This window comes from Chrysemys picta, chromosome 3, assembly GCF_011386835.1.
Source record: "Chrysemys picta bellii isolate R12L10 chromosome 3, ASM1138683v2, whole genome shotgun sequence".
NCBI lineage: Eukaryota > Metazoa > Chordata > Testudines > Emydidae > Chrysemys > Chrysemys picta.
The window spans coordinates 161,343,416-161,364,253 of NC_088793.1; the positions used below are offsets into that span (position 1 = coordinate 161,343,416).

General features: G+C 42.4%; 1 protein-coding gene across 8 annotated transcripts in view; it reads left to right on the plus strand.

Annotated features, from left to right (window-relative positions):
- Window positions 1-272: 272 nt before the first annotated feature.
- The window catches only part of EPRS1 (glutamyl-prolyl-tRNA synthetase 1), a 62,793-nt gene continuing 42,227 nt past the window's right edge, over window positions 273-20,838 (plus strand). For 3 of the 8 annotated variants that reach the window (XM_065589423.1, XM_065589421.1, XM_065589422.1), the window contains exons 1-7: window positions 330-494; window positions 4,376-4,460; window positions 10,792-10,891; window positions 14,731-14,887; window positions 15,915-16,054; window positions 16,726-16,820; window positions 20,555-20,681. In XM_065589423.1, coding sequence (XP_065445495.1) covers window positions 452-494; window positions 4,376-4,460; window positions 10,792-10,891; window positions 14,731-14,887; window positions 15,915-16,054; window positions 16,726-16,820; window positions 20,555-20,681 — 747 coding nt within the window. In that variant the 5' untranslated portion in view covers window positions 330-451. Of the gene's footprint in view, window positions 495-4,375; window positions 4,461-10,791; window positions 10,892-14,730; window positions 14,888-15,914; window positions 16,055-16,725; window positions 16,821-20,554; window positions 20,682-20,838 lie in introns of all 8 variants that reach the window. The other 5 variants (XM_065589420.1, XM_008179068.4, XM_065589419.1 and 2 more) reach the window with 4 other exon arrangements.

Below are 20,838 nucleotides of genomic sequence, written 5' to 3' on the forward strand. Positions count from 1 at the left end.
CATTGCCATAGCAACGGCTCTCCGGCCCTGAAAAATCCAGGCGTAGCGATGGCAACCCTGGGCCTAGCGGCCGCCTGGCAAACAGTGGGGGGGCGGGGACCCCTCCCGCCTGCGCTGCTCCGCGTAGACACAGACACGAGGACAAACTTGGGCGAGCAGCGCCACCCACAGGGGCCTTGGAGGAGCGCAGAACCCCGCCCTCCCTGTGAACCAGTTTCCGCGGGGGACTTTATGGATGTAACACCAACCAGAGGTGTGGGGGCCGACTGGCTGCCCGTTGCCGGAAGTGACGAAGGGAGGCGGTGCCCAGCCCCGTGGCAGCAGCCCCTGCAGGAATAGGCGGCCCTGGAAGGGGGCGGAGCCGTTTCAGCTTCGCTGAGCTTCGGCGCGTCCTGTCCCCCCCCTTCCTTTTCTGGCTGCCCGGGGAGCCGGTCGCGGTGGCAGCGCAGCGATGGCGCTGAGCCTGACGGTGAACTCGGAGGTTCCCCCGCTCGGTAAGCGCGGCCCGGCCTGGCCCTGACCCGGGACCCCCGGCCCGCTGCCCTCGGGGGCCGCACCCGGCCGGGTTGCTGCCATGTTGCATCATGCGGCGCTGGGCGCCGGCTCCTCCATTCATCCCCGCGGCCGTGCGGGGGCGCGGAGACAGACGGGCGTGGGGCAGGCAGCCTGACCCTTTGGGGTCTGCGGAGCTAGGCGGTTCCTGGGCCCCGTGGGGCTCAGCCCCTCCCCCCAGCCTGATTCATTCTGCCCGGGCTGAGTCCCTGTGCCTGGCTCCCCCCGCACTCGCGGGGCGGGACTGCCCTGGGGGCCGGGGGGAGCGGGGTAAAAGGGAAGTGCCGGGGGTGGGGGCTGTTGATGTCTCTTTGGCACGCAGGATCCTTCGGCCAAAGCTGCCCGCAGGGCGCCCCCCCAGCGGCTCAGGTCTCCCCTGTTCGGGGCACGGCGCTGAAGAGGTTTGTGCTCTGTCACTGGGGGCTCAGCTCCGTAAGTGGGTCTTGTCACCTGCCTGCGGAGAAAGTGATTTAAATACTCTACTACCAGCTTTCTGAAACGACACGTCATCTGCATGGCTTGCCGTGGGTAACCTTGTAGTAATGGAAAGCTGGATGTAGTAAACAGCGACCTGAGAAAATAAACTGGGAGCAAATTATAGATTGAATTATGGTCTTGTTCAAATGTGGCATTTTATTGATAATGGAGAACAACAGACTAAATGCGCGGACAACCATAATGAGCTAGGGAGATGCTCCCCCACTTTTGCTAATGTATTTCATCCCTGACTGGCAACAACCTGGCTATTGCAGTGGCTTCTCTCCAATCGACTGCTGGCTCTGTGGCTGTTTTTAATATTTAATGGAGATGTTGATGCATTTAGTGACTTACTTAGAGGTTCTATTTATAATTGGGTTTCTTAAGTTACTTCACAGGTTGTAGACCAAATTTTTGAAGTGGCCTCAATCCAGCTTTTGATTTATTTGCTAATTGTTTCATACACAGATGCCTTTTTCGGTATACAGATAATTGTATGTGCAAAAGTAGAGACTGCATTTGCAAAATTCATTGCATGTCTAATGGCTTCCTGTATACAGTGGTGGTGTAGTTGTGTTGGTCCCAGGATATTAGAGCGACAAGGTGAGTGAGGTAATACCTTTTATTGGATCAAATTCTGTTGGTGAGAGAGACGAGCTTTGGAGCTTACAGAGAGCTCTTCAGGTTCGGTTGATGTACTCAGCAATCCGTTCCATCTTGTATTCGGCGGTGATGCTGAGGACTTTTCCCAGACCTGAAGAGGAGTCCTGTATAAGCTTGAAAGGTTGTCTTTCTTGCCAACAGAAGTTGGTCCAGTAAAAGATCTTACCTCATCCACTTTCTCTCTCTAGTGGCTGTTCATGTCAAGATCTAGTTCAACATTGCATGGCACATTCTCTTTGCTCTCTTTCCTGCTTCAGTTACTCATCTAGCCAAGGCTTCTCTTTGTCCCTATACTCTGTCTTACCATTGTGTGTGCAAAAACTTTCTCTGTAACTGCTGCTATCTGGAAACAACCTTTCACCCTTCTGCCACACTGATTCTCCATCTCATTGCAAATCACTGCTGAAGATACAAGTTCTTGCCTTGCCTCTGTGCCTTAATTTTTCTTTCTTTATGCTTTTGTAAATTGCATTGTTCAACTCTAGAAAGCATTTTGGGATGCAGTTTGTACGAGATGATTTAAAATATATGTGGCTGTATATTTAAACAAAATCCTGCCAAATAAAATTTAAAGTTTAGAAACGTTCACTCTACTAAGCATTTTCTAATAACGTCTGATAAGAGAGGCAATGTGGTCTAGGAGATAGAGTACTTGCACAGGAGAGCTGAGTTCTATTCCTGGTTCTGCCTCAGGCCTGCTGGGTGACCTTTGGCATGTCGCATCACCTCTCTGCGCTTCAGTTTCCACATATGCAAACTGGGGATAATGATATGATCTACTTTGTAAAGCACATTGGGATGTGCTGATGAAAAGTCCTCTAAAACACTTTTTCAGCATGTGGTCCATGGACCCCTGGGGGTCCGCAGACATGTCTAAGCTTTCCAAAGGGGTCTGCACTGCCATTTGATAATTTTTAGGGGTTCCCAAATATAAAAAAGTTGAAAACCACTGCTATGAAGAGTTAGGTGGTGTTGTTATTATTGTTATGGAAGACCATACAAAATTGTAATTAGTTGAGGACTTATTTTGTATTTGACAGCTGCTACTGAGTTAGAGTATGGACTTTAGATTAAAGGATTCTTAGGCCTGGTGTACATTAGGAAATTAGATCAGTGTAACTATGTCACTCAGGGGTGTGAAAAATCCATACCCCAGAGCGATGCAGTTAAATTGACCTAACCCCTTGTGTGGACAGTGCTAGGTATTGCCTTTTAGGGAAGTGGATTATCTATGCTGACAGGAGAACCCCTCCCATTGGTATAGGTATTGTGTATGCTGAAGTGCTACAGCGCTGCTGCAGTATTTTAAGTATAGATGAGCCCTTATGGATAACATTGAAACACAGTGAACATTACAAATATAACATTTTTATTTAAGGAAAAATAATTTTCTAAAAAAATCAAACACTTTTTTATCCTAACTTTTTCCTTGTTCATATTAATAATAGTTCTTATGAAGTAGGGAAAAAAAGTACTAACTACGAATGTAATTTATGTTAATTATACAGTTCAGCACCTATGTAGTTCTTTTCATCTTCAAAGCATTGTGCAAACATTAATTAATTCTTGCCTCTTTCACAAAGATACTGCAAGTAATATTACCCCATTTTTACAGATGGAGAACTGAGATGAGGGCCATTAAGTGTCAAGCTTAATGCCAGAGAGGGAGTCTGACAACTGGGATCAGAGTTTGGGAGTTCCTTGCTCCTAGTGCTCTGTTGAGGCTAATTTATTAATACAACCCTTTGTAACTTAAAATACAGACAGTGGAGTGCATAACGAAGAGCTGTAATGGGCTTTACAGTGTAAGACTCTGATCCTGTAATTGGATCTGCGCAGGCTGCCCCTTGTGCATGTGTGGAGGCCTGTTGACTTCACACAAGGGTATCTTGGTCAGAGAGGAGAGGCCAAGGGCCTCGTCGCCAGACTGTCAGAGCCCATGTACATTGACAGTACATTGTGTGGATGCTTTCTGTACTCTTATGGATAAAAATATGATTTCAGTCTTTAGGGTGGTTAATCTTTTCACAAGCATTAAATCTACTTTAAAAAAAAATGAACCTGATCTTTTGTCTCTCTTCTTTCTCTATGCCCCCAATGGTAGTAGCTGAGGTGCACGGTATTGACAGACTTAAAATGTTGATGTGGCACAGCCTTACTGTGTGAAGGCAGTTGTCCAAGATGTTTTTTCTCCAGAGTGTAGTCTCTTTAGTGGCATTTGGGTCATGACTATTTTTAAGTGATGTGTTTAGCTAATGCTGCTTTAGGCCTCTTACGAAGAGCATGTGGCAGGCCTGTGCTGAGGAGTAGATGACAGCAATATTCATCTCAAACAATTTGAGCGAGTCTCTTCTCTAGCTTGGTGTGGGATGGGATGAGTTTTCACAGTATCCTTGGGAAGCAAAATAACATCAAAACCACCCAGTTCTGAGTTCGCTGCAGATTACTGTGCACCAGCTTTTATCCCTTCCTCCAAGACCATAAGGACTGCCAGGAAAAAGCTGCCTGTTTATAGACTAAAACATTGATTTCTTCCCTTCGCCCCCTGTGCCTTTCAGTCTGAAGGCACCAGTTAAGACACATTGGGCTGGGGGGTGATGAATAAAAAAATGTAATTGTAACATATGAAATAGTCTTTACTTAGGAGAAAGATCAGCCATATTTTATCTTTTCTTTTTTTTAGGAGCTTTGCTAACTGTAGAGCATGTGAAAAATGATGTCAAAATTTCGGTTGAAGAAGGCAAAGAGACCATCCTCCGTGTATCTGAGTAAGTGACTTTGCATCTCTGCTATCAGCATTGGGTCAGCGTTTTTTAAAATTGATGTAATGATGACAGTAATCTTTTGCAGGGAGAGAGAAAGAGCAGTACTGAAATTATCATTGCACTGTATATTTTTTGCAAACTGTTGCAATTTTTACATTTTTTAATAGTTTTCATCTTCTAATGGAAAGATTAGAGAGTGGGAAAACATTTAAAGAAAGGTTGAGAGACCTCTGCTGCTTATGATGTACACATACTTTAAATAATATTTAGTCTATGTACTCTAGCTCCTAATATGGTGCCTATCACTATATTATCTAAAGCATTCACCTCCTCCATGTGCTGTGGATTCTCATAGTGGTAACCATCTTGTGATAAACAAGTGTCTATATAAATGTATATACAGCATGAGCATGTGTCTCTGTGCATGTGGTGGTGTGTAAAGGATTTTATTAATATTAGTTTGGGTTGACCACATCACGCATGAGAAGGGAAGCCACAGTGTCATCCCAAAAAAGTGCTGATTAACTCTGTAGCATGTCATCCCATATTTTGTTTATGCCACATCTTCTAGAAAGAAGCTATATTAAAAAATGTCTTTTTATTGACACTGATTTTTGCATCCTTCCCCTTCTAAACCATATGCTATTTTTGTTTTCTTGGAGTAGCAGGAAAAAATAATACCAGTAAGTTCTAAATATTTTTCAAACTGGTTTCCTTTAAATTGTAAAGTTAAGGATTTTAAGAATTAATACCTTATGATTCGCCAAGGATAGAAACACAGGGCTACATGTCCTGCAGACACAACTCCATTGACTTAAGTCGAGCTGCACCATCTTGTCTGTGTACATCACCAACATCATAGACAATTGTACCTATAGAAATCTGGGACATGCAGGTCTCCTGTGGGACAAGCATGCTTCTGGTTTTAAAAGTTAACACGATATTGGACTTTAAAACTGTCGCTAGTCCATTACTTACTATGCTGAGATTAAATTTTCAGTCCCTATTTTTATCCAATCATATTAGTGCAGCTGTGACAAACTGCTGATAGACTGGAAGTTTGAGGTGCTTCAGTGGAGACTCTAGACCAGAGTGCATCTGAGGTCAAAGGTGCAACATAAATGCAGGTTATCTGATGGTTGGAGAAATATGCCACACGTAGGCATGAAATTATGGACGCCCGAGAGTGGCACCATAGTTAAGTTTGTATCAGGCTTTTTGCCTTAAAGGATCTTTACAAAGGGGCTGTTCATCAATACCAACCTCTACTAAGAACAACTGAGACAAACCGATGAGTGATAAAGCCTTCAGTTACAGTGATCGCATAGTGCATGTTCTATAGGATGGTCTTGTGCTTATAGAACTGGCCTTGGACCCGAGAAGAGAGCGATCTTTCTGTACCTCTGGCTTCCTGTGTCACACTGAACAAGTAATTTAAACCTAAGACTTTAGAGGTGGCCACTAATTAAGCTCTTCAGTTTGCTGTATTTATCTTCTAAAAATCAACTGTAAACTAAAATTATAAATAATTACACAATACACAGTAATTCTCATTTTAACTATTCCACCGTAATGCATGATGAAATTGTGTGGCAATTCTTTTCAGTCCTTTGCTATGCATTTTTGAACTCCTTGATGCACACTTAATTATTCAGGGGCTGATCTTTTCAACCATATATGATATTTTCCCCCTCTTACTTTTTTCTTCTTTTTCTCATTTGTACATAATTACAAAATAAATACATTCACTTGACTTTCCGCATGTATCTGTCCTTCAGAATTACTCTCCTAATAATTCTCCCCCCCCCCGCTGGGCCTGAGCCCCAAATCCGCCCACCCAACCTCACTGGCCGCCGCCAATGCCAAGGGCAAGCCGGGGAGCCCTCGCCCACCGACAAGGGGGTAGAGATCCTACCCCCTGAGCCCCTTCCCACCCAACCCCCACCCCGCCGCTTCCAGTGCTGAGGGCGAACCAGGAAGACCTTGCCCACTTGTAAGGGGGAGGGGTCCCATCCTTCCCCCCCCGCCCCAGCCCTGAACCCGCCCAACCCCATCGGCCACCGCCGATAACGAGAGTGTGCCAAGGGGACCCTGCCCACCGTCAAGGGGGAAGTGGCCTATATTCCCCCCCCCCCGATGGGCATGGTCTCTTGAGCCCTGAACCCACCCAACCTCACCGGCCACCGTCAATGCCAAGGAGTGAGCCGGGGAGACCTCACCCGCCCGCAAGGGGGATGGGACCTATCAACCCCTCCCCCACCCTGCAGGGCTTCTTTCCCCTGGATCCCACCCCGTGAGGGTCGCCCCATCACCATCACCCAACCCACCTACTTGTGCCCATGGCTATTTGTACCCCATGTGTGGATGATTGACCCTCACCGATTATCAACTAGGTCTTAATCTCGCCCACCACCCCCCCTCCATTGGGGACACTACAGTCCGTATGTATTATGTGAGCTGCCAACCCCAACATAACAACATCCCCCCATACTCTGTATGTTCCCCCCAATGACTGACACCTGACTCCTTGAATCGTTTGTACCGTCTTTATTTTTAAATATTCTCTAATAAAATTTAAATTTTGTACAACTTTAAAAAAAATATTTCTTTTGTCCTAAGCATTTGTATGCATGGATGTTCCCCTTAAGCAACCATAACTAGCTATTAACTAACTTTTTGATTTCTGGATTATGTATTTACACACACAATACATCACATGTGGGAATAATAAACCTGAAATTGCCTGAATTTTTTACTGCACCCATGTAGTAACCTTCTTTATTTCTGATTTTATGTAAAAAATTTAAGTAACTTTATATTCCTCTCTCCCCACGCAGCAAGGCCCTGCATTGCAGGAGGCCTCGCTTCAGTGGTGAAGGATTGGCTAGAGTGTGAAGGAAGGGGCTCTTCCTTTTCCCCCTCTGCACTCCTGACACAGATCAGGACTCAAACACTGATTTCTTCCTCCACCCGCCCCCAGGAGAGATGGGGTGTTGCACAAATACATTTTAAATTTGTACAAGCAAACAGGTTATAGTTAGGCTTGGAAGGACTAGATTTTTATCAGTAAAGGTTGATTTCACTGTTCGCACACCCAATGAAAAAATATTTCCATAAATAATCAAAATATGCAGATAGGTTACCAGCTGGATTCAATTTGAAAATAAGATATTTATTTTATTAAACCTTGATGACTTTGCGTAGTGTTTTAAGATCCCAGATTCTTCTCATAGGTAGCAAAATGTAGTCAGTCTAGCATGTGAATTTCTGTTTGGTGATATTCTTTGAGGGAGAGAGACTGATATTTGTTGTATTCCCTCTGCACAGAATGGTTTTTGCAATTTTTGTACAAATGATGTGTAATTGTTTATAACATTGCCACAAATCCTTGCCCCCCCGCTTGCCCTCAAGGATTTTTGGCTTTGCTGCTGTGTCAGTTCATGTCATTTTCCATAGAATTCCTTCCCATTGCTTTTGCTAATAGCATCAGCATGGACATGGTCTTCTGTATGCTATTGATGGGCTGACACTTCCAGAGCTACCTGTCAACCAGTTGGAAAGAACAGTCTAAATTCATGGTTTCTTTCTCCAAAGGAAGAGAAATTGAAGAGGTCTGGTCCTAAAAGTATTAATTGTTTTCTAAAATAATAACAAAAATTTGTTGTTAATTGAAAATGTTGCAACCATGGTCAGGACATGTCAGGATTCTTTCCCCATATCCGTTCAAAATTCTTTTCACTAGTCTTTCTAATAAAAATAGACTGTTAATACAGACTGTTGCAAAGCAGCAGAAAACATTTTTACTGCTTTTATTTCAGGCAGACTTGCTGTTGGAGAAAGCATATGTACTTGTCAATCTCAGTCGAAAAGTTCTGTTTAAGAAACTGACCCCAGTATGATATAGCAACAGGATTTATTGTACATTTGTAGATGCTATAATTTGTTTTTGATCATGCACAAATTGATCTTCCATATCCTGGCGTCTAGAAGTTTTGGAAGGAAGAGTTACCAAACCTTGAAATCAGATATTTCATTGTCAGTTTTAATATTATAAATCTCATGAGACTGAACAGTGGAGTAACCTGTTTTAAAGACTGGTTACCATGGCTAATAAATCAAGGTCTCCAGATCAGATATCAGGATTTGAATCTTCAGTTCTGATATGTGGGTGACTGTTACAGGGTTTAATCAATCTGATCGCTGTTATATTTTTCTTATAAATTATTTAAATAGCCTGGGTCCAGTCTACAGTTTAGACAAGAAGATGTAAAATTGCAGTACCCTTAAGCAGAATCCAAAATATCAAATCAGCAATACTTTGCATGTCTTCTACAAACCACTCTCATAGCAGGATGTATAAAGTTACTTCTCTGAGATCGATCTCTGTTTGCAAGTACATATAGAAATATAAAGAAGTCTGAGACACTTACAGTGTGCCTCTTTTCCTCTGTTGGTATTTGTCTCTGTGGCTTCAATCTTATATTCTTTGGGCACTCAAAGCTGTCACTGAAATGAGTGGGAGTTTGGAGTGTGCAAGGAATGAAGGTCAAGCTCACTAAGGCTTGGTCTACACTACAAAGTCAAGTTGACATAAGGCTGCTTACGTTGACTTAATTATGTCAGTGTCTACACTACAGCCTTGCTCCCGCCAATGTAAGTGCCATACCGTGTGGACATAATGTGCTTAGGTTGATGTAGTTAGGGTGACGCAGTGTCAGTGTAGACATTGTGAGTTACTTACGTGGACTGTTGGCTGTCATTCTTGTCAATTTTGTGGCTCCATGCTGGAGCCACGAAATTGATAAGAAAGCCAGGCTCGCAGCTTGGGCTGTCACCCTGGGGCAGGTGGATGGCTCCAGCTAGAGCCAGTCTGCCCTCTGGGCCCCCCCGCTCCAAACCAAGGAAGCATCTGGGCAATAATCCAACATATATTTTTAAAAAGTCTTCATCTATACCAAACATTACTGAGTCAGCAGTGTGCACACAGTAGATAATTAAAGCACTGATAACCAGTAAAATAAAACATTAAAGTTTTGTCCTGTATCATTTAATACACATTTAGAAAAAATGATAGCTTTGATAATGAAAATGACTAATTTACAAGATTGTGGAAATCAGGATTGTGGACTATAGGAAAAGACTGATAATTGTTATGCTTCTTAGGGGAGAATAATAACTTCCAGAGCTGCTCTGTGAATATTAATGAAAATGTTCTTTACAGTTAAAATCAAAATGCGTTAGTTTTGAAGCAAGAAGCCCTAAAAACCAGACAATGGGCAATGTCCAATGATTGTAAGTGGAGAGGATAAACCATTGAAATAAATGTGCTTGTCAGATGGCCTTCCTGTACTGGAGTTTCACAATAGTCCCATCAGTAGAAGGAGAGAGGAGTCATCTACACTGGGATCTCAAACGAGCTAGCACCAACTGTGTTTAAAGGCAGCCACAAACCTGCTGCGTGATCTTGGGCAATTCACATAATCATTCTGTGCCTCTTTGCTATTTAGATTGTAATTGTGGGAAGGACTTTCTCAACCCATGTGTACACAGTGCCTGGTGCTATGGTGCCGTAATTCAGTTAGGATCTCTAGGCGCTATTGTAATAGAAATAAATAAACCCTAGCTTGTACAATTCTACTCGCAGTATGGACAGCATGTAACAAATGTAGGAGTGGCAAAATTCTGTCGGAATTTGATGTAAGCTGATGGGAAAACGGAATAGAAACAAAAATACAGTCATAGGCAGTAAAGTATGTTCAGCAAGAGTGAATCTTTATAAATGTAGCCATGTAACAGAAGCAAAATGAGTAATAGACAAGCCTGGGCAGGGACCGCTGCAAACCTCCAGACGCTCTTCTTTTGTCTCTCCAGCAGCCCTTTTTAAAGTCCTCTTTGCACAGGTGTCCAAGGAAGGGACTTGGGAAAGCAAAACTTGATTAACTCCTTAGGCGCTTGAGACTAGGAGTACCTCTGCACTCTGATTTGGGGGTGGGGGGACAGCTGGGAAGAATGTTGCCTAGTATTTCATTGTGAGTTGAAGTAAATTATTTTTTCTCCCCTTCTCTCCCGCCACTGCCCTCTCCTCTCCCCCCCCCCCAATAAAATGTTTGATCCATGTTAATGGTTTCCTTAATGGTTTATAGTGTGTCCAGCTGGAAGGGGAGGATGACACATGTCCCATTGATAGGTGTCTTATTGTTCTGGTAGCTTTATGCCCACTGCTTCACCTAGAAATGTGTTGCAGTTCATGTAGACTCTTTAGAACTATTTATGTGTAATGACACTCAAACTGCTAGTAATAAGGTACTTCATCTTGAATTTTCTGTTTTTATAGCCATGCTGTGTTCACTGATGTGAATTCCATAGTTCGCTATCTGGCTAGAGTTGCTACTTCCGCAGGGCTATATGGTTCTAATCTTCTGGAACACACTGAGGTGAGAAACAGCCATTCATACTTGATTTTTTTCATGCGGTTGCATTTTTGCTTATTTGGGGATTTACCTACGTAACCCTAGAATGATGCAGCATTTTTCTGTATGAGGGTCCAACTACTTGGGCTGCTGAAGCTATGTTTTTGTGAAACTGCCTCCAACTACACACATCCATGGATCTAAACATGGGAGAATTATTCACAATGGCTCCTAACCATGCTGGTCTCTGACAGGGTGTACATTTCTTTCTTTCCGTCTCTTCAGTTTTGATACTGCCACTTCCTCTGCGTACCATTTGTTTTTCTAACACAGCTGTTGCTTGTGGCCTCCATCAGAACTGCTGGGTGAATTATGCACAAATAAAATATGCTCCTGTGTGGAAATCTCACAAATTCTTACCCCAACCAACCACTACATTGTTTCTTTTTTGCCTTATGGAGCTCTAAGCTAAAAATTGCTTATGATTCCCAGTCTCCACACTGTATATGGATATACCTATCTCATAGAACTGGACCGGATCTTGAAAGGTCACTGAGTCCAGTCCCCTGCCTTCACTAGCAGGACCAAGTACTGTCCCTGACATTTTTTTTCTTTTTGCCCCAGATCCCTAAATGTCCTCCCCCCTTCTGTCCCTCCCCCAGGCAGGCTGCATTCTGGTCTGGGACTCTGGGTGGACATTTGCCAAGTTGTCAGGATTCCCTCCCCTGGAGTCCTACATTTTCCAGAATGTCTTCAAAATTAAACCTAGAGATGAATCTAAAGTTTCCATAACCCAAAGAGATCCTTCTTAGTTATCTTTGTTCATTTATATGAACAAAATGAAGTTATTACAGTTATCAGAACTTGGTATGATGTGGAATTGAGAAGGAATTTTTCCTGGCTTCAGCCCAGAAGAGCCATATGTTGAATTTTAAACTAGGTGCCTGAGATTGATAGTGGTAACAGAATCATTTTGACTGAGTTACTGTAGGGTTATTAGGGGTTTGACCCACACCTACCCTACAATTTTCTTTTAAGGCATTGGAGATCAGTCTTCAACCCTGGCAATTGTCCACTTTTTCATGTAAGAGAAAAGTGCTGCTTCGTTATGTTGCTTATGAATTTTTAATCATTTATAGCTTTTTGTGGTTAAATAAATTAACTTCCTAACCCAAATTAGAACTTGAACTGTGAACATGTGCAAGACTTAAGTGTTCAAAAACACATTTGCAAGGTCAGTAACTTTGATACAATACATTTAATTCCCACCTATTGGTTTTTTCAAAAATAAAATTGGGCTTTGAGAAATGTTAAGACAGCTGCATTTGTGGTGGGAATATTTTAGAACGTAACTGTAAATGAGAGAGTTGAATTTTATAGTCCTGTGACATCTGTGCCTGCCACGTCAGCTTGGCTGTTGGAAGAATTCCTACTGCAGTGTACATATGGAATGGATTTAGAAGGATTTTAAGAGATACTTTGCAACTGAGGTATCAAGTTTGTATGCTAGAGCCAGATCCTCAGCTGGTGTAAATGAGCATGGCTGCTTGATTATATATTTTAAAATTTGGACATCTTTATTACCTTCTTGGAGTAAACTTTTTGTGGGGGTGGCAGAGGAGGAGGAGGTTGGGAATACAGTGGAAAAACTGGTGTGTTTTGTTTTTTTAAAAGTGAAAGACAGGGGATGGTGCATAATGTCACTAATATACAGCCAGGAAGAATGAATGGAATCGAATAGAACAGGAATACTGTCCCTTAACATTAAGGAATAATTCTAGATCGGGATGGACAACTTTTTGGCCCGAGGGCCACATCGGGAAATAGAAATTATATGGTGGGCCATGAATGCTCACAAAATTGGGGTTGGGGTGTGGGCTCTGGGGTGGGGCTGGGGATGAGGCGTTGGGGTGTATGAAGGTGCTCTGGGCTGGAACCAAGGCTTCGGAGAGTGGGAGGGGGATCAGGGCTGGGGCAGGGGTGCAGGAAGGGGTGCAGGTTCCATCTGGGAGTGTGGGCTCTGGGGTGGGGCTGGGGGTGAGAGATTTGGGGTGCAGGAGGATGCTCCGGGCTGAGATCGAGGGGTTTAGCGAGCGGGAGGGGGATCAGTACTGGGGCATGGGGTGGGGGTGTGGGGAGAGGCTCAGGGGGTGCAGGCTCCGAGCAGCACTTACCTCAAGCGGCTCTTAGAAGCAGTGGCATGTCCTTTCTCCGGCTCCTATGCGGAGGCGTGGCCAGTCGGCTCTGCACACTGCCCTGTCCGCAGGCACCACCCCTGCAGCTCCCACTGGAGTGCATAGGAGCCAGAGAGGGGCCAAGCCGCATGGTGCGGCCCCCAGGCCAGCTTAAAATGCCTCAGCCCACGGGCTGTAGTTTGCCCACCCCTGCTCTAGATTCACGACAGTACATGGAAAATTTGAATTCTCTTTATTAATCTTTAAGTATCAGCAGTCTTTGAAGAAGATCGTGGCTTAGATTGCATATTACAAAAAAAAGCATAATCAAAAGCATGAAAGTCATTTCATGTTTTAGACCAAGGCAAAATCTCAGACTGCCGGACATCAGTGGCCAGATTCTATCCATTACACTTGGGTCAATCTGAAGTAACTCCATAGTAGTCAATGGAGTTACACCAGTCTAAATGTTGTTGGTATTCCTGGGGGAATTCTGTTCCAAAAAATTAAAAACTCTGCACACACTATTTTAAAATTCTGCATATTTTATTTGCCAAGGTAACAGAATATAATCACACCAGTTTCAATTATTTTGATAATTTATTTCAAAATACCTATCAACTAGTATATCTGTAACAATACAGACAACAAAAAAGATTCAGGAAATGTTTTTTGACAAATAGATTCTTTACTAGGCATATTAATACAGAACTTTGAGTAATAATTCATTTAAACTACAATACAGAAATATTTCTCGTTCCCCTCAGAAGCAGTACAAAGGCTTGGGGAGAAGTCAGGGGTAACGGAGGAGCTGATGGAGAGGGAAGTAATTGCTGGGAAGGAGTGTGGGAGTGAACCCGGAGGTTGGGGTGTGTGTGTGTGTGTGGGGGGGGGGGAAGTATGGAACAGGTATTTTGGGGACGGGGGGGGGGGGGGGGAAGAGATTGTTAGGGAGTTGAGGAGCCTCCCCCCTGCAGACCCTGGCTGACCACTAGCCTCTCCCAGTCACTCAACCATCCCTCCTACCCCGTCCCCACGTGGCCCTACACCCCCACTCAGCCACCCATCCCCATGTGGCCCTGTACCCCCACTCCTATTCAGCCTCTACTCCACTCTATTCCCCCACTAGCCCTTCTGAACCCTAGTCTGACCCCCCCCAGCAGCCTTCTGTGCCCTCCTCTCTGTCCCCCTCCCCCATATCCCATGCCTCCTCATCTAGCCCTGCAGGTAGGGCACTGTGAGGAACACAGCCTCTGCTCTCTCCCTGTTGGCTGCTGACTGCTACGGCCGGTGAGCCTGCTGCCTCTGTTCTGGTGCTACAGCACCCCTGCTCGGTAAAAGCTGTAACTGCAGAGCCTTTCTGGCAAATGTATTTTCTGCAAAGGAAAAAAAATCTGCAGGACACGTGAATTCTGCGCGTGCACAGTGGCACAGAATTCCCCCAGGAGTATATTATGCAGTCCTGCCTTTAGTGCAGGAGACTGGACTAGATGACCTCTTGAGGTCCCTTCCAGTCCTACACTTCTGTGATTCTATGATTTTATATTCAGAGCCATGTATTTAATACTACTGCCCACTTTCCGTGAATGATAGACTTGGATATGGTTTTTTGACCAGCAAGAATTTCTATAACTTTAAAGGATTTTTTGTGTTAAATATTATGTTGACTTCTTTGCTCCTTAACATTAGATTGACCATTGGCTGGAATTCAGCGCGACAAAGTTATCTACCGGTGCCCAGTTTGGTTCAGCACTCCTTGAGCTTAATCACTGTCTGTCTCTAAGGACCTACTTGGTTGGAAACTCCCTGAGTCTGGCAGATTTGTGTGTCTGGGCTGTACTAAAAGGTATTAATTATACAGTTGTTCTCAGAGGTTTGCAAATGTGATACAATGCTAAAATCTGTTTCCTTTTAGTCTCCAGTTTCTGCAACTATTTTTAAGGAGAATTTTGTAGGAGTAAGATCTGGTAATCATGAGGGTTTTACGTGTCTTGATAACATAACTGATGTTTAAGAAATTTAATTATAAATCACACCATACATTTGAGTCTTTGGTCTTTTTTACTAAAATATCAGTTTTTCATGGGGGTTTTTTTTCTTCTTAGATATGAAAATATACTCTAGGCTAAAATTTTGCATCTGACTCTAACCAGGGTGTAAATTATCCCTCAAATCTCATACAAAAATGTTTAATTAGACTGCGTTATTATTAGAGGGAGCAATCTAATTTTGCTCGGTTTTGTGCTTTCATTGCATAAGTTCGACATCCAGTTGGCGAATGGATGCTGCTGTGTTTTTTGACCATCTAAGTTTTTTTTAACTATTGTATTCATGGGGGAGGCATGGCCATATCACCAATAGCTTTAGTTTCTAAAATTATCTCTAATATGGATGTGGGTGGAATACAAAGAGGTTTTTTTTTTTTTTTTTTTTTTTTATAATGGAGATATCCCATCTCCTAGAACTGGAAGGGACCTTGAAAGGTCATCGAGTCCAGCCCCCTGCCTTCACTAGCAGGACCAAGTTACTGATTTTGCCCCAGATCCCCAAGTGGCCCCCTCAAGGATTGAACTCACAACCCTGGGTTTAGCAGGCCAATGCTCAAACCACTGAGCTATCCCTCCCCCCTTCACATATTTGTTTCCTTTGGAGACATTAGGAAAGATTGCAGAGTCTTCTAAAGTAAATGCATTGTTTTTACCCAGATTATCTATGGTAAAGACGTATCATTTTTTCACAACTGGTTGAGATGTGAAAATGGGGCAGCCTATTTTTAATCCACATTGTCATTTTTTTAAAATGAATGTTACTAGAAGTCCAGCTATTCTAGTTATAAGTTTACAATTTTAAAATCAAAATTTGTTTCCCAACAGGCAGTAGTGCATGGCAAGAACAGTTGCAGCAAAACAAGGCTCCAGTCCATATGAAGCGCTGGTATGGCTTTCTTGAGGCACAGTGTGCCTTTCAGTCAGTGGGTACCAAGTGGGCTGCAACTGCATCAAAGACCAAAGTGGTAAGCTTTGTTCTAATTATACAGTGAAGGTGGCTGTTCTGTTTGTGAACTATAGTAAAAGTTTGTATCTTCTTCTGATAGCTCACTTTAGAAGTTATGCTAAAGGGAATTAGTTATACTGTAATCCAAAGGCTTTAAAAAATCATTATAAAACAGTTACTTTAGTAATTTCATCCCCAAATGTGCATGGATACTGATAGGGTGGATCAGCTCTGGAAAAGCGACTGTGTAAAAATGGCATCTGTTACTCAGATACTCCATATTTATATTCAGAGTTCAGTCTGCTTGCTTTAGTAACAAGTGTTTTTACAATTTTTGTTTGTACTGCAAAGCTATCTATGGTAGAATGAGATGAACAGAGTTGTTAACCAAGTTCCATTTGAAGGCAGTGGGAGTCCACAGATAACTGAGCACGAAACTTGGCTTTCGGAAATTCTTTCTTGTAGTGAGGATCAGAAACCAAAAACCCATCTGGACTTTCTAATCCCAGGTCAAGCTTGCAGATCTCACCTTCTAACTTTGAAACTGAGCAAGTATGATATGAAAGTCATCTGAGCCAGGGACCCCAGGTTGCCATTTTTCAGTCTCCTTTCAGAGAAGAAACCTGCTTTAAGTGTTTGTATCGTACAGCTTGTGTAAGATATTTAATGAGGTCATTGTTAATTTTTAAGGCAACAGAAAAGAAACAAGATGTTGGGAAATTTGTGGAACTCCCAGGTGCAGAGATGGGGAAGGTCATTGTTCGGTTTCCTCCTGAAGCCAGTGGGTAAGATGACCTGTTTTAACCCACATTCCTTTAAAAAACTGTAAGACAGGAGAGGGATTGTGTTTTATCTTGGAAATAGTTACCAGATTAGTGTGTTTTAACAGCTGAATTCAAGGGCTTCTCCTGCCCCGATGATGGTCATGTGTTTAGTCAAGGATGAACAGTGTCTTAGAGGTGATTTCCAAATGTTCAAAGTCACTTACAGATGTTTTCTAAAATGTTTTCACTAGCAAAGGTTTACACTTACCAAAGCTGTCCTTTACTCACCCCATAAATAACAGTAAAAAGACCACTAAAAGTATCATCACCAGTTCCATAAAATGTTGTTTTCCAGTTACTTTCAATGTCCCATTTCATCTTAGATGGATTTGATAAAGTTTAAAATTGCTGTTTAAGGCATTTTTTCTGTAGGCTGGTTAGCCAGCATCTTATGACTTGTTTCAGACTTTGTAGTACTGTTTCTCATTCTGATAATCAGATATAAATCATGCTATTTGAGTACTACTAATATATTGTATATGCATGTAAATTTACAAATGGTGTGGATGAGAGAACCATACAAGAAAATAGTTTGTTTTTTGGAATCTATAGGGTATTCTGAAGGGGAGAATCCCCACTGCCATGTGTAAACTTCTGGAAAAATGAAATAATTTGTAGAAGTAACAGTTCATACACTTTTGTGGATTTGGATTTATCCAAGTTCTTGGGTACCTCTGCTACCATATGATGGAATTCACTAACCCATCTAAATTCCCCAGCGTTCTGACAGTTACTCAGTGCAAGTGTTTCAGGATGTTGTGAACTCTTTAAAATGTCAATAATTTTAAAAAGATTAGCTTTTTATTACGCTGGTCTACAATTTTTGAGAAGTCTGCTTCAGAGATAAAATTTGCTATTTATTATGTATTTTGATGTGCTGAATTCAAATATGACAATTAAAACAACTGGCTACTGTTTCTAAGATATTTAAGTTTTTACATTTTATGTCTATGTATATTGTGTAGATAGTAGAGTTTTAATCATAAATGGTAAACCTAGGTCTTTTCATGTGTTTATGGTTGCTTTACATGATAATATTTCACCTGTCCTGTTTATGTAACACTTTAAAAATCAGCAAAAGGGTTATATAAATAAAATTTATTATGAAACAAAAGGCAAAAAACTATTCTGTACATAGTTTTGTCCTATTCAGTGTCTACTCGGCGCTTCTTGGCTTGTCTCTTGTATTCATTAAATGGAGCATCTCTTGTCACTGTCCAGCAATAGTCTGCAAGCATTGATGGGCTCCATTTGCCCTGATAGAGTTTCTCCATTGTTGCAATGTCCTGGTGAAATCGCTCGCCGTGCTCGTCGCTCACTGCTCCGCAGTTGGGTGGAAAAAAATCTAGATGAGAGTGCAAAAAATGTATCTTTAGTGACATGTTGCAACCAAGGCTTTTGTATGCCTTGAGGAGGTTTTCCACCAACAACCTGTAGTTGTCTGCCCTGTTGTTTCCGAGAAGGTTTATTGCCACTCACTGGAAGGCTTTCCATGCCGTCTTTTCCTTGCCACACAGTGCATGGTCAAATGCATCATCTCGAAGAAGTTCACGAATCTGAGGACCAACAAAGACACCTTCCTTTATCTTAGCTTCACTTAACCTTGGAAATTTTCCATGGAGGTACTTGAAAGCTGCTTGTGTTTTGTCAGTGGCCTTGACAAAGTTCTTCATCAGACACAGTTTGATGTGTAAGGGTGGTAATAAAATCTTCCTTGATTCAACAAGTGGTGGATGCTGAACACTTTTCCTCCCAGGTTCCAATGACTGTCGGAGTGGCCAATCTTTCTTGATGTAGTGGGAAGCTCTTGCACCACTATCCCATTCGCAGAGAAAACAACAGTACTTTGTGTATCCAGTCTGCAGACCAAGCAAGAGAGCAACAACCTTCAAATCGCCACAAAGCTGCCACTGATGTTGGTCATAGTTTATGCACCTCAAAAGTTGTTTCATGTTGTCCTAGGTTTCCTTCATATGGACTGCATGACCAACTGGAATTGATGGCAAAACATTGCCATTATGCAGTAAAACAGCTTTAAGACTCGTCTTCGATGAATCAATGAACAGTCTCCACTCATCTGGATCATGAACGATGTTGAGGGCTGCTATCACACCATCGATGTTGTTGCAGGCTACAAGATCACCTTCCATGAAGAAGAATGGGACAAGATCCTTTTGACGGTCACGGAACATGGAAACCCTAACATCACTTGCCAGGAGATTGCACTGCTGTAGTCTGGAGCCCAACAGCTCTGCCTTACTCTTGGGTAGTTCCAAATCCCTGACAAGGTCATTCCGTTCACCTTGTGTTATGAGGTGTGGTTCAGAGGAGGAGGATGGGAGAAAATGTGGGTCCTGTGACATTGATGGTTCAGGACCAAAAGTTTCATCCTCTTCCTCTTCCTCGTCTGACTCAAGTGAGAATGATTCTGGTGCATCAGGAACCGGCAGTCCTTCTCTGTGGGGTACTGGGCGTATAGCTGATGGAATGTTTGGATAATGCACGGTCCCCTTTTTCTTCTTTGACACACCTTTCCCAACTGGAGGGACCATGCAGAAGTAACAATTGCTGGTATGATCTGTTGGCTCTTTCCAAATCATTGGCACTGCAAAAGGCATAGATTTCCTTTTCCTGTTCAACCACTGGTGAAGATTTGTTGCACAAGTGTTGCAGCATGTGTGGGGCCCACCTCTTGTCCTGATCTCCAATTTTGCAGCCAAAATAAAGGTGATAGGCTTTCTTAACCATAGTGGTTATACTGTGCTTTTGTGATGCAAAAGTCACTTCACCACAAACATAGCAGAAGTTATCTGCACTGTTCACACAAGTACGAGGCATCTCTGCTCACTTTGGCTAAACAGAAATGTGTCCCTTTGCAAAATCAAACACTGACAAATAAGAGCGCACGACACTGTATGATTTCTAGAGCTGATATAGGGCAATTTGTTCAGCAGAGCGATGTAAGCTTCGTTACGATTGCATCATCCATGACTTCTAGGAATAACGTGATGCAATTCATCTCATGTATGACGCAATACCAGCTTCAGATTGCATCATTCATTGTTTTGCCTAAAAAGCAAGTACTGTCCAAACCCAGTCATAGATTTATTCATAGATCCAGTCAAAGATGTATTTTAGTCATTTCTGGTTTAAATTGAGATCCCTTCCCTTTATAACTCACTTATCCTCCGCCATTCCCAAGTCAAGGGTCGTATATACTGACCCAATAGCATATCTTGAAAACTAGAGCCAATCAACAATTTTTAAGCATCATTTTCGTTCTCAGTGACCCAGAATTAGTAAAGTTTGACTACATTTATTTCAGAAGCATTTTGGCTGTAGAGCAGTGTTGTTCAAGTTAAAATCAAATTCAGTGTACACTAATGCTAAAACAGTTTAGAATGTTGCAGAATAGTTTTAGTCATATCTTCAGGTGCATTATGAAGTCCTAGCTTTGAGATATAAAATCTAACAGACGGTGTTATATACTATATATCTATATACAATATTAAATTGCTTTAATAAGTGTTCAATATTTCAATAAAAATAAAATAGCTTTTGATGGTTGATTTGTTTTAAGTTTTAGCCTATTCTCCGTTTCCCCCTTAGATCCCAACAGACTATATCCTACAAAAGAAATGTAAATTAATCTGCTGCCACATTAACTTTGTTTTCTGAAATGTCTTTATTTTTAGTTACTTACATATTGGTCATGCAAAAGCTGCTCTGCTAAATCAGCATTACCAGGTTAACTTTAAAGGAAAACTCATCATGAGGTTTGATGACACAAATCCTGAAAAAGAAAAAGAAGACTTTGAAAAGGTACAGTAAGAGAACAGTGGAAGCCATTCATTGGAGAAATCAATTCAAAATTAGAACGATAGGCAGGCTTGCTACTGCAGGGGTGGCTCTGTAGAACAGTAGTATTTAACTTTGCATGAAAACTCTTCTAAGCCATCCCATGTTTGCCTTAAAAACC